The following is a 13,841-nucleotide window of genomic DNA, read 5'->3' as shown; positions in this document are numbered from 1 at the left end:
CATCGCATGAAGCTTTCAAGGGAAAGGCACGGTGCGTGCTACATAATTGTATATTGTCGCGTTTACAAAAGACTGAAAAGAGACACCAGTAAGTTATTAAGGTAGGCCTAACTATGAAATATGTTAAATGAATATGCGCTATTGGTGGTTGGTTTAGTATTGCATTAAAAGCTCTTATTGGAGCACTGTCTGCTGTAATAGTAAAAGGCTGCAGACTGCAGTGGTAGTCATCATAAGTCATGTGTTATTTTAGCCTATCATTTCCTCCCATATTTATTTATAAAGCGTTCTCTGTAGTGCCTATATGTAGTTAGGCTACTTCTAATTGCGCAATTAGCTACAGCTGATGAGAACATAGTTCAAACACATAGGGCAGATTGTTTTACAAATATAAGAAAATATTCTCTTGTTCTGTATAGCCTACGTGTTGTAAGTTATCACATCGCCCATTGAATCCTGCAGGGCAGATCTTAATAACAATATAATAATAATAATAATAATAATAAATGTTGTATTAGCATAATCATATGAAATGCAGCCCATAGTGCTTTACATAAAAGAGCAAAACAATTAAAGCATTAACATTTCAACAATAAAAGAGAATAAAATAGGAAGAACAATACAAAAATAGGCTATCTACCAGTCTTATATGTAACAGGAGTTTCCATAGGCCTACTTTAGGGTAGGCTACTGTCCATTGCTCAACCTAAAACAATAGAGGTGTGAGGGGTATGCAATCTGACACAAAAATATAAGGCACAACAATTCAAATCAAAATAGTTGTATTTCAGCTCACCAAATAAAATATAATTCAATTACACCTGTTTTAAATTCAAGCATTCAAGTGTCTATAGTAATGGGAATACTTTTTACAGTATTTAGAAGCTATTTTAAGGGTGATTTAAATGAATACCCTAAATACTAATGGCTTAATCTTTAAAGACCACCACTTTTCAACATAACTTCATATAAATGGTGCTGAGAACGAAAATACATCGCATGGATGCACATGGGACGTATCCTCAGTGATGTATCCCAAGGTCATCGGGTTTCGGGTCGGGGTGATCAAGTCCCGACTTACGTCCCAGTTGCTACCCTCGATTCCCACTAGGGAAAGACCAGGGCCACACAATCCGTTGGAACTACTTCGGAACTACTCTGCCAGGACTGGGAGACACCATTCTGGTGTGTGGAAGGACTAGGCTCTGTGGGTTGACTCCTGTCCGGGCCCCTCCTAAGTCTCACCAGGTCCACTTCTGCTCTCACCAGGTCCAGGACCTGTGCGTTGCACCAGACTCCCAGCACCAGACACTTCATTCAGTAGTGGTGGATTCTTGAGCCGCAATGGTTCTGCAGGCTCCACCTGGGCAACGGTGGTGCCTGCAGGCTCCGCTTGCGGCTTGAATGGCCCTCATAAAGGCCTCACCGAAGGTTTTTTGGGCTTCCTCCTCACGGAGGATGCAGGCTGGGGCGCCAACCCATACTGCTCCCAAGGTGCGGTCTACTGTACATTCCGGCTGTCACCCGTCTCTCCGGTGGTCACCAGACTATACCTGGTTGTCACATAGTCTATTCCTATGAGTCACTATAAATAGAATACCTCAGAACGAAAATACATCGCATGGATGCACCTGGGACATATCCTCAATGATGTATGCCAAGGTCATTGAGGTTTCGGATCTCGCGAACATCATACCCCTCACTCCGGGTGACCCAGCCGGGATGAGCAAGTCCCGATTTACGTCCCAGTAGTTACCCTCGAGCAGACCCACTAGGAAAAGGCCAGGGCCACACAATCCGTTGGAACTACTCCGGAACTACTCTGCCGGGACTGGAACTGGGTGCTCACGAATGTTCATGATAAAATAGCTGAACGAAACCCGCCTTGCAGTGACATCATCTTTAGGCAGATTGTTTTTTTAAACAAGATTTTTTTCTTTTTTCTTTAGATTTTTATTATCGCGAGAACGATGGCTTCCATTATTGCATTGTAACTTTTCAGGAATAGAAAGCCTACAGTTTCTATTAGCTTGGATTCCCCATTGATGATGTCACTGGAAGACGGGTTTCTGAGTAGAAACTCGAAATTGTCACTAATGTTTTTTATCATGAACAGTGAGGAGTGAGGACCAAATATATGAACATATAGGTTGAAATGTGGTGAAGTCATTCTAAGGGCGACCTGTTTAGATTATTTATTTATTCATTTTATAAAACTTACAGTATGGCATTCTGCAAGCATAACGTGTGGGGTCGAGTGATACTGATATGTGGGATGTATGTTATACTGGTTTAATCAGTAGGATTTCCTCACAGGTCTGGTTGGGTGGAAGGGTGCAGTACTTTCAAAACCCCCAGGCTCCACAATGCACATGTCCATTCCATCCATCCTGCTCGGCCTTGGAGGGAAGTGCTTAATCAACTGGACACTGGTTCTTCTTCAGAGGAGCCACGCCTGTGACTGCTTCATAGGCGTATTCATGGTCTCCCTGACTGCCGCGGACGCGGTCCTAACCCTTACCCTGACCATCCTGCATATTCAAGGCGACGGCTGCCTCCTGGGCCTGCGCCTGACACGCCACCACGTGTGTCTGCTCCTTCAAATACTCGGAGAAGTTTACAATTCCCTGCAGTGGCCCGTTGTGTTCACTACTTGTTTGGATCATTATTTGACTGTGTCTAACAGGTTACAGAATGTAAGGGCCCGAAAGATCACATACTCATTTGTTACTAGTCTCTTATGGAACATGGCAGCTCTTTATGTGTTTCTAGTGTCTGAGTTTTTCCCTATGCTGGAGAATGAGTCTCCCAGCCAGCTGCGTAAATGCTGGGTATTCTGTGCCCCTCAGATCTCACACATTTCAGCCACAGTTCTCTTCCTGACTGTGAGCTGTGCAATGTTCTCACGCACAGGGTTTACAAAACTCAGCCCACATCGCTTACCAGGAAACCAATCTAAGACACAACTAACACAGATGGACCAAACTGACTCACGGACTACAGGAGAAATTGTTGCGCACGCACTGCAACTATTTCTCAATATATGGTCTTTCTTCTTAGTTTTCATGGCTATATCCCTCATGTTGCCTGTGGGACTGGGAATACCATCCCACCTGGGCTTGAACGTGCTTTGGCTTTGCTTCCTCAACAGTGTTTTGATAGGAGTGGTTTTGTGTGCAAGCTGTCCAGCCTCACAGCTGGTGCAAGGCATGGTGACAGTTCCCCCGGACATCTTCTGTGACTGGAGATTCAGCTCAGTGGAGGAGGACAGAATTACGACTGCCTATATAGAGACCTAAAACATTTTCATATCAAAGACACCCATATTTATTTTAAAAGGATTTTGCTCAGCTATTTGGTCTTGTGGCCATAATGACTCTGTTGTTGTTACCAGTCTAAGTGCCCTTATTTTATTTTAATATACTGTATTTATATGTATGTACTGTATGTTTGTTTTGTTTTTTGTTTTGTTTTTTAAGTAATTGTATTATGTATTGTTATGTATTGTTCTGTTGTATTGTCTGTTTGTACAAAAAAAGAAAAATGCAATAAATATATTGTAAAAAAAAAAAAAAAAAAAAAAGGATTTTGCTCACAAGATGATAGATTAAATAGCCATTGTATGATAAATACGTTTAGTGGGTAAACAGTTACTTATTTTGCTGGTGACCCCTGGAACCCCCTGGGGGTCCGCGGACCCTACTTTGAGAACCACTCGCATAGACGCTTGAGTCTCATGTAGAAATAGCAAACCGTGTGGAAGAATCTCAATGTTTGTGGTCCAAGGTAGCTCTGCACGCACCATATGACCAACACATTTTTTTCAAGATGTTTCAAATATACCTGATCTCCAAGCTCACAACGCATCTCATTACGATGCCTTGTGAGCTTGTCTATCTTTAAATATCAGACATATAGGGTTAAAGTGGTTAAAGTGATGTTAATGACATATAATATTAATCTTGACCACCCTTTGAGAACCACCTGGTCTAGAATGTCACTATATCCGTAGCGTTTACATTTATTAGATACACTAGAAACGGTGTCCACTGACTCTTGGTCATATGTTGTAGCTCCATGGTTTTAACATGTATGTGTTGCTGCAATTAAGAATTCTCTCTCAGGGATCGTAAGGGTTAACTTGACTTGACTTGCTTGAACTTAAATTGTGTGTCTGGTCTCTCAGACTGTCAAATAATTGTGATTATTATTATATTTTATAGATTATATTTGACAATGTACAGAAAGAAAATGTGTATGTTCGGTCAATAACATCAAAAGCACAATATCCTATTATGGAGAGAATTACATTCAGCTTCAGAGGTCAAGTTGAAGTCTTCACAGATAACTGGTTTAGATGGATTACTCATGTTTCTACCATAAGACCTGATTTTGTATAGTTTCAGTTAAACCTGTTTAACCTGTATATGCACCTGTTTGAGGTACTTATGTATTATGAATGATCATCAATAGAGAAGAGAGGCAGACATCTCCCCTTGTGTGTATTGTACGTATATTGTCTTGTTTTGTTTTCGGTTGTATGTATTGTCAATTGTCAGTCGTTTCGTTTTCATGTATGTTTGATTAAAATTCAATAAAACGTAAATTGGAAGAGAAAAAAAAGCACAATATCCACTATGAGTACACCCATTATGAGACAATAAGAAATGCAAAACACAAGATTAGTTTTGACACTACAGAACTTTACTTGAATTTGATCCAAGTTCATTGTCTATACAGGGTATATTTACAAGATCTGAAATCAGGGAAAAGGGCACAAACAGAAAGAAAAAAAAACACTTGATACAACTGAGGTATTAGCTAAAAGCATTTACAGGTATGTAATTAACTAGTAAATATCAATGATAAACGGTTAGAGATGCAGTGTCCTCTGCTTAAAAAACATATTTTTATATCACAACATGAGGTAGGAGAACAGTGTCTCGATTCATGCAAGAACAAATGTCTCATCACACTGTAGTATTGGCAACATAGTATGCAATGGTCATACATACACTGCGTTGTATGTTTCAGAATAGCATCGAGGGGAAAATGTCTTTTTGTTTTTTTTGTTTAACAAAGCCATAAATATTTTCTCTTTAAATCTTTCTAATAGTTAGTTTGTGTAAGGTGTATAAAATGAAAATATGGTGCGTCTATTCTTAGTAACCAGTCCACCCTAATCCTGTGATCAATCTTATCACAAGGTGCAGCCTACTTCCTAGTATCCCACACTGGCATATTGTCGAAGTCAGGCAGAAACCTTTGTATCTCCATTTTTCATATTGTTTTTATATTTGTTTTTTTCATAAATGAATGCCCTATTTATACTTCATTGTATGACCGTATCATGGAAAAGTCACACAAATAGCCAGTATACTAGTTGGCCAAGTGTCACATTGGCAACTTTGCAATAGACTATTTTTCTATTTTGGGAAGAAATTAAAAATATTTTAAAATAGGGTCACCAGGCTTATTTAACAAAAGTTAGTCTTTTTTTTATTTTTTCTAAAAAGTAACGGTTGTGAACAACAAGGTTTCCGCCGACTGCATTGATATGATAATGCTGGCCGACAATACACATACCCAACTACAAAGCTATTCACTTTTGACAGTTCAAAGGTTACTTTGCATTTGTTTACAGAGTTGGAGTTCACCTCTACACACAGCCAGGAAGGGCATTCCATGGGTATGCAAATTCTGTATTCAAATGTCCAGCAGAGTCATGCTCCTTCCAAAGGCAAAGCCTGTGTTTTAGAGTGTGTATGTGGGGTGGGGACGACTTCACACCTATAAAATTCTGTACAAAGCATATCCAAAGTTCTCATAACACTGCAAATGCAAGAAGGCCCAGCACGCTGCGTTAAGATTTTTCTTTTCTTATTTTAGTCACTTTTTCTCATCATCATAGCATACAACTTAAGATATAGAGCGCCCCCTTGTGTATAAAATGCAATTTACACAAAGTAACACCCCCTCCCCCACCCACCCACCCACCCCCCCAAAAAAATAAAACTTGTAAAAAGAATCTTTTGACAACGTGTTAAAGAGGTAATTATGGCATCAATAAACGTAATACTGATTATCATGTGAGTGATGTCATCACATGGAAAACAATGGGTTACATTTGAAAAGACGATCGACAAAGATGCAGCGTCTCAGTAAGTCAGACTCACAGAGATACTGTACAGTATGTCATTAAGTGTGTCCCATTTATAGCTGCTCTGCTTCCATCACTGGCAAGTGGGTGGCAAACACACTAAAGCACCCACACGTACATGGATGGAATAATCGTGTGGTTCCAAATCAAATCAGCCTACGTCTTCGGTTATTGAGTGAATTCGACTTTTACATGACACTTATTTTTTTAAACTAACAAATTAATTGCATAATTAAAAACGTTTCTGTCAATGTTCATCATGCATATGAGATATCTCAATAGCTTGTGCGTTTAAATAGGTTGGGGGGGGGGGGGGGCAACATCTTTTTTTTTTTACATCAAATAGATCAATTGATTGGCCTGGTGACAAACAGAATGTAGTGAGTAGTGAAACATGCAAAAAACAAAGGTTTTTTGTATTCAAAATGCATTTTCTTAAAGAAACGTTTCATTTTTAATTTACTAATGTGGTAACTAATGTGGGTGTGGTATCAGAATCAGATATCACAAGGGGACGAAGGCTTAATATTAAATTACACATCAGCAGCCCATTAAGTTGGAATCCACAAAAAAATAAGCAATCAGTTCAGGAAAAAGGGAGGGCTGTGTAAAGAAGCATATTTCCTATTTCAGGTTTGTCCTGTGTTGGGTATAAAGCCAGATTTATACTTAGTTGCATGCTGGTGTCGCACAGCAAATAGCACATCTACAAGCTTGCAACACGCTGCAACAAAGTACAAATTAAGCATAACGCTACCATGCATTTCATCTCCTCAAACATCCAGTTTGCACACCTGTTGCAGGGTCAACCAATGACAAAAGTAAAAATTATTTAAAAATAATCATAATAAACATTTAGGCTGTTCGGAGCCTCAAGAGTTTCTGTCCTGGTCCAATTTATATAATCTTCTGAAGATTATTCATAAGAACAGTTAATATATTAATGGCTACTGTATTTACAAAGTTGAATATAAATCTTTAGTTAATACATTAAATATCTTTTTTTTTCTCTCATAAATTCAAGAAAAGTTTTGTATGGAACAATTGTAGAGTGTACATGTGCGGTATTGTATGGGAGTAGATATTTTTTTAGCTTGTCACATGATTTTAACTTGTCTGTCGGACAAGTCTTCCGTCATCCTCTCCTTTATGACGACACCTGCGTCGCTACGCGTTTTAACTACTAACACATAGGAGCTGTACTCTGCCCGCTCACAATGCTCTGCTATTGTAAAGGGAGGAAGTGTAAGAAAATCTGCATTGAAAGGGCTGGAGCACAGTGGAATGTCTTATCAATTTGCATTTATAGCAGATGCATAAAAAACAGCTCAGTGTTAAACCAAGGCCAATCCCCCTTTCTTTTCAAACAATTATTTACATACACACGCGCACGCTCGCTCGCTTTGGGATCTCCTCGATGGCAATAATAAAGCATCTTTTCTCTTTTTTGCCCGGCAACTGACACAAAAACAGTTCTCCCTCTCTCTCTCCATTCCTCTGGCTGGATGTCTGCTCGCTCTCCTGGGCATTCACAAAACACCACACACACCAGCTGATCTGCCACTAGAGATGGATGGGTGGGATTCGTGTACATGTGATTGTGCTTGTGCGCGCGCGTGTGTGTGTGTGTGTGTGTGTGTGTGTGTGTGTGTGTGTGTGTGTGTGTGTGTGTGTGTGTGTGTGTGTGTGAGAGAGATTGAATGATGGCAGTTCAGTGAGCAGGGGGGGGGGGGGGGGGGGGGGGGGAGAGGGAGGGAATCCTGTAGCCCGACTACCACCACCACAACCCCCGACAACAACAGCTGCCCCCATTCACGGACAAAAGGGGCTCCTGTCTGTACCGCCCGGTGTCCAGGCCACCCAGCCTGCCAACCAGCCAGGAGAGAGGGTGTCAGGCCCCCAATGCACTCCCCACGCTCTCCATCTCACCTCCTCCCTCCCCTCTCTCTCTCTCTCTCTCTCTCTCTCTCTCTCTACCCTGCTCTGTTTGTTCAGCCAGGCAGAATAATGTAAAGCAGGAGCAGGCTTGATCCGAGGCCCAGAACCCCTGTCTTAGACAACTACTTTCACCTGTGACCCACATTCCCTCAGAACGACACGACGCTTGGGACGAATAGGGCGGCGATTGAAAACTGTCTGTAAAACAATGAAGTCGGATAAAACAATAGGCCCCGAGAACAGTGGGGACCGATCCTGGAGCTTTGATCATCTACTGGGAACGCTATAGGGCCATTGTTCTGTTCCAACGATCACATGGACGGGACTCTTCGTGCGTGGGATGTACGTGCGTGCGTCTGTGGAGGAATTCTGTGTTGTGGCGACACAGTAGGTCTACTACTGGATGCCTCCTTGCATGGCCATCAAAACAAGACCTGGGGGTAGCCTGACCCCCCCTAACCACGCTTTCTACGAAAGTTTCTCTGGTTAAACCAACCCCCATTCAACACCCACCCCCCACCCCCCGGAAACATTCCATTCCTTAGAGGTTCTGGAGAGTGAAAGAGAGAGGGAGAGAGGGGAGGAGGAGTGTAGGGACGTGCAAGACCTCTCGTTAACCACTTTCAACCTGGCGTCCATATGTATATTTCGGTTCAAAAGATGGCAAAAATAGCCGATACACAATTTCACAATGTTTCTGTCTCGACACATTGTGAGCTTATAGATCAGCTGTTTTCGACTCAAGTCGACATCAACGTACAGCAAAGTATAAAATAGGGCTTAAGTGGTTAAGCTTTCCTCGCGCCAAGCCTTAAAAAGGAAAACACAGTGATTCCTGCCTAGGCCAAAGTGAGTGAAAACCACAGTGTAAAGAACGTCGCTGGGGTTTCCCAGCAGAGAGCATTTCGTTTTGTTAGCGTACAGTAGTGGAAGGTGTGTGGTCTTTCAGAGGAGAGGAGACGTGTGGTGGTGGTGGGCAGCTGGAGGACCAGCTAGCAGACTGTTTGGTCTACGACGGCAGGATGCCCGGCAGATTCACAACAAGGAGACCAGGAGTCTACAGCTGCAAGTAGACCCTGGGCCCAGACCAGAGGACAAGCTTAGCTACCTCACATTCAAAACACTCCCATTTGTTTCTTTTTCATAACAATAAATGTATTGTATTTCCTTTCTGTATGAGCATTGACGTTTTTTTTTTTTTTACATAATATAACCGTTTTGGGGTTTTCTTTTTTTTTTAAACGTTCGTCACTCTTCATTCCACAAGGGAAAATAAAAAATAAAATAAAAAGTGACGTCGTGAAGAGCGTCCGTGCAGTCAGTCGTTCCTGCGTTCGCTGGTACTTGGAGCATTGTGGGCCGTATGTACAGAACGACGTAGCAGAAGGTGAGCACACGACCAGACCCCTGATATGTGTCCGACAGGGGGTGGGTGGGGAGGCGCTCTGGTCGCAGTGCCAGGTAGTTATATAAAGTGAACTTCTGGAGAATGCAGAGGACAATAAAGTCTGTGTGTGTCTGAGCCACGCTCTAAACAATATGATAATAATAAGGAGAAACGTCTCTGTAGGTTACAACACATCCGTCCCGGGATCCAAATAAGAGAAGGGTGAAGAGGTTGGAGAGAGGGAGGAGCAAGGCAGACGGACAGACGGATAAGAGAGACAGAGAGAGAGAGACAGGAGTTTAAATGGTCTCTGAATGAACCAAACTCCTATCTGTGAAGCAGCCGTTTCTCTGCTCTCCATAAAGAAAAGAAAAAGAAAGATAAATTAAATCAAAATGTACAAAAAAGGAAAAAAAAAGTTTAAATACTGTTTAAGGAGAAAGGGAGCGGATGGATAAAATATAATAAAATAAAAAAAAGCACATGACAGAAAACGTATTTCTTTTAAATTTGTAAAAAGACAAACATTGAACGTCATACGTTATTAAAAATAATTAAATATTTTTTAAAAGAAAGAGTTGTGAAGAGAAGCGGTGGTGATGCCAAAAACAACCAGCAGCCTTAAATAAAGGGGGTTGATGGTTGAATTCCCCGTGTCCTGGGTCAGGCTGATTAGTTTGTGTCTACAGGGGGGGGGGGGGGGGGTTCACTGGCAGACCGACGGAAGTGGGCGGGAACGAGGGGGAACGAGTTCCAGGAGGTGAAGGGAGGAGAAAGGAGGGGAGTGGGCGGTGTGTGGTGTGCCGGTATGCTACTTTTGGCCGGACTCGGAGGCCTCTGAGGTGGTGGAGGAGGAGGAGAGGGGCGGAGGTGAGTGGGTGTTGTTGGGGGGTCCGGTGGTGGAGGAGGGGGTGGGCGGAGGAGACGGGCTGCCGCCACTCTGGGCCATCTGCTGCTTGAGCTGGGCGATGGTGCGCTCCAGCTTCTCCCGCGCCTCCCGCTCGCGACGCAGCTCCTCCTGCAGCTCCTGCCGGTCGGCCTCCGCCTGCTCCAACCGCTGCCGTAGCTCTGACAACTGGTCGAGAGAGAGAGAGAGAGAGAGAGAGAGAGAGAGAGAGAGAGCAAGAAGAGAAGAGGAAAGGGAGGTTATAGTCAGGTTAGTCCAGGGGTTCCCAAACTTTGTAGCCTGTGACCCAAAACAGAACTGAGATATTCTCCCGGGACCCAAACTAGTGGAAAATAGCAGATAAGAGCTTGTAGATTGTTTTCACTAGGTCTTTTCTTCTAATTTATGGAATTTCTTAGATTTTTCTTTTATTTCTTCATGAAGTTACTTTAAAAAAAACAATTGAAGTTTGGTTTAATTAATGAAACGTTTTGCTTTTTTTTGGGAATGTTTTTTGAAAATGTTTTGAAATAATGATTAAAAACCAAATGTAGGAAACAAAAAATAAGGGGACCCACAGATGAGTCCCGACCCAGTGTTTGGGAACCAGTGGGTTAGACTCTCTCTCTGTCTCATACACACACACACACACACACTCACACACACACACACACACACACCTTCTCCCACTGCCAGACAGTCTGGGGTTGACGCCAGAGTAGGGCAGGGCAGGGTGGGCGGAGTCTAGGATTTTCAGCCACAGAGACGGGAAGAGAGAGAACATTCCAGGCCTGAGCTCAGGCCAGCAGAACAGCCCCTATCTCAAGATAAAGCTCACTGGAAACCCAAACAAAAGGCCTAGTGTGTGTGTGAGTGTGTGTGTGGTGCCACACACTCAGGGCAGGCCCAGTAAGCACAGTGATGCCCTCCCATCCCCCGTCCCATACACACACATACACATGGAGACAAACAAAATGCACTCGCACATACAGAATGAGAAGCATTAACATTCTCCCAGACTCCGTCTTATGTACACTCCCCTCAGTGTTCAGTGGAATCTCAGAGGGTAAAAGATCGACCCAAACGGAGCCAAAGCCCATTTGTGTTTATTTAACTATCAGAGTAAAATGAACACTGAGAGTGATTCAACCATCATTGGAGGTAATGGTTACACTTGTTTGTCTTGAGGTCTAATGCTTAATTTACGTTCCATCGTACGGCAGTGTTGTGTGCCGAAAATAGCCCGATCTACAAACTGTAGATTGGTATGCCGTTCACAATGTGTTGTGAGCTCAGCTTATAGATCAGATATTTTCTTTGTCTGTGTAGGACTTCCAAGAGAGATGCCACTAACTAACAGCCTCAAATCAATCCTCTGACGAAAGTCAACAGCTTGTATTTATTAAAGTACTGCTGACCTATGAGCAGCTGTTCTTTTCTAGAAGTATCCTGTGTTAACTGTGCGTGTGATTGTGACGTCTATTTCCAATCTTGTATCTTGTACCTTCGACTGTATGTGCGGTCCCGGTGTCCCTGTACTGTGTGTGTGTGTGTGTGTGTGTGTGTGTGTGTGTGTGCACTGCATTACAATGCGCCAATGCCTGTTCACGATGCTTTTCTTTACCAATGCAAATTCTTGTCCTTTGTTAAACTTGACTCCACCCATGGAGTGCTTAACTGCTGTCATGGTAAGATGGCTTGGACATGTAAAATTGCCACACACAGTAATGGCTTGCATAATTAATCACATTAGATTCTAATGTAATTAATTATAAAAGCCATTACTGTGTGTAGCAATTTTTTTTCTTTGCATTAATGTCAGGACTTGAGTAAGCTGTCAAACAAAGCGGTTCCGATCATCCCTCGCCAGCCGTTGCACGTGTACATGACATGCCTGCCTCAAGCTACTGAAGCTAGCATAGGTCAACAGTTGCCATCTTGGTGGGAGTGCACGCATGCTCTCATTATCGTCTTTAGGTCGAGTGGAAACCCCATATGTCCATAACCTGGATTCAAATAAAAAAAACAGCAAAAGTAGCGGATAGCTTGCGGATCTGCTACTTTTGACCCTTTTGTGTGACGCTGTAGTAGGGATAAAGTAGGGTGTGATTTTCAAACGCTTCCGTCATACAGTCTGCTCATGAAGTGAAGCCTCCTCCCCACTTCCGTTTCGTCTTTACCGTCGCACTAATATAAATAGAAATCCTCTAAGCATATATTGCTTGCTGCTTAGCAGAAATGGAAATTTAAAAAAAGATCACACCCGTGTGAAGTGAGGGGCGCTCTTATCATCATAGATCACATTCCGTGCTCAGCCAATCAAATCATCCCAAATGTCATTCCGGCAAAGCTGGGCATAGGTAGCCCAGCTTTTGATAGGTAGCGCCCCTCAAATAATAAAATGTAATTTCGTGAACGGAAATGGCAGCTTCCTTAACTGGGATTTCGGGAGCTGTATAGTTCCAGACTCTATATAGCATTGGGAGATTGTGGAATAGTTGTCTGGATACGCGAGACTAAGTTTAAGCTGACGTGCAGGCATGTCACAGGGTGTATGTGGCGTGTCATGTATACCTGTGCGGTGTAGTGTGCCTCCTGCTGGCGCTGTGAGCCGGGCTCGCAGGCGCAGGCCTGCTGTCGCAGCTGCTCCAGACGACTCTCCAGCTCGCGCTGCTCCTGGCGGGCCTGGCCCAGCCGCCGCGCCTGCTCGCTGTGCACCGCCTCCAGCTCGCAGCGCAGCTCCTGCTGCTCCGCGCTCAGCTCCCGCAGTCGGGCCGCCTCGCCTCCGCGCAGCACCTCCAGCTCCTTGTGGGGGGAGGAGAGAGAGAGAGAGATGAGGAGGAGGAAGAGGGGAGGGAGTCGGGGACGTTGACATCTACAATTTATACCATCTGGAATGTATATAATTTGCTAATGCTCCTGCCCAGAGTAGATTGTGAGTAGAGTGTGTGCGTGCGTGCGCTTTTTTGCATGTATGGTCACAGATAATAGTACCAACAACAATATAATGGTCAGGGAAGAACCTGAAGGGTCTACTCTAGACTAAAGAGTTGGGGGTAGCTCTGCACCAAATGAACTGATTAGAGGCAGTGAAACACTATTATTCACCTACTAGTTCACATGGTGCTAATGGATAGTTTTTTTAATAGCAAAAGGAGGGGGTGGGGGATGACGACGAAATATACACATATTACACAGATAATATACACCACAGGGGGGGGGGGGGGGGGGGCGTGTCTATATGAAGGTCAACTGAATGACCAACTGTCCGGGATGCCGGAGGTGATTTTAATGGTACGACTTTTTTTCTTTCTTTTTTTAACGGGGCTCATTTGTCTTAGTCTCGGAGCCGTACCATCTCCAGCTGCATCTGCTTGTGCAGGGTGGAGTTGAGCTTCTCCTGCTGCCGGCCGTACATCTGCATGATCTCCACCACGATCCTGTCCTTGTCGTCCTCCAGGAGGAGGACG

The 13,841-nt window shown here is 43.5% G+C and overlaps 2 protein-coding genes across 3 annotated transcripts in view; one reads left to right on the top strand and one right to left on the bottom strand.

The window, feature by feature from the left end:
- On the top strand, positions 1 to 3,309 carry gpr160 (G protein-coupled receptor 160). Of its 2 annotated transcripts, none has more exons than XM_079529752.1 (2): positions 1 to 101; positions 2,359 to 3,309. In XM_079529752.1, exon 2 carries the CDS (start codon positions 2,367 to 2,369, stop codon positions 3,297 to 3,299), a length of 933 nt encoding a protein of 310 aa, XP_079385878.1. In that variant the 5' UTR covers positions 1 to 101; positions 2,359 to 2,366; the 3' UTR covers positions 3,300 to 3,309. The 2 variants fall into 2 exon arrangements, with proteins under 2 accessions (XP_079385878.1, XP_079385877.1); XM_079529751.1 differs by having other exon boundaries at positions 21 to 101; positions 2,317 to 3,309.
- Positions 3,310 to 4,682: 1,373 nt separating this feature from the next.
- Positions 4,683 to 13,841, bottom strand: part of skila (SKI-like proto-oncogene a) — a 43,922-nt gene continuing 34,763 nt past the window's right edge. The window contains exons 6-8 of the mRNA XM_079530515.1: positions 13,727 to 13,841; positions 12,946 to 13,176; positions 4,683 to 10,560 (exon numbers count right to left, since the gene is read on the bottom strand). The exon at positions 13,727 to 13,841 is cut by the window's right edge and continues 289 nt beyond it. Coding sequence (XP_079386641.1) covers positions 10,297 to 10,560; positions 12,946 to 13,176; positions 13,727 to 13,841 — 610 coding nt within the window. The 3' untranslated portion in view covers positions 4,683 to 10,296. The remainder of the gene's footprint in view (positions 10,561 to 12,945; positions 13,177 to 13,726) is intronic.

Source organism: Electrona antarctica (assembly GCF_951216825.1).
Source record: "Electrona antarctica genome assembly, chromosome: 19".
NCBI classification, from domain to species: domain Eukaryota; kingdom Metazoa; phylum Chordata; class Actinopteri; order Myctophiformes; family Myctophidae; genus Electrona; species Electrona antarctica.
The sequence above is the reverse complement of the archived record's forward strand: the minus strand, read 5'-3'. Positions and strand labels throughout refer to the sequence as shown.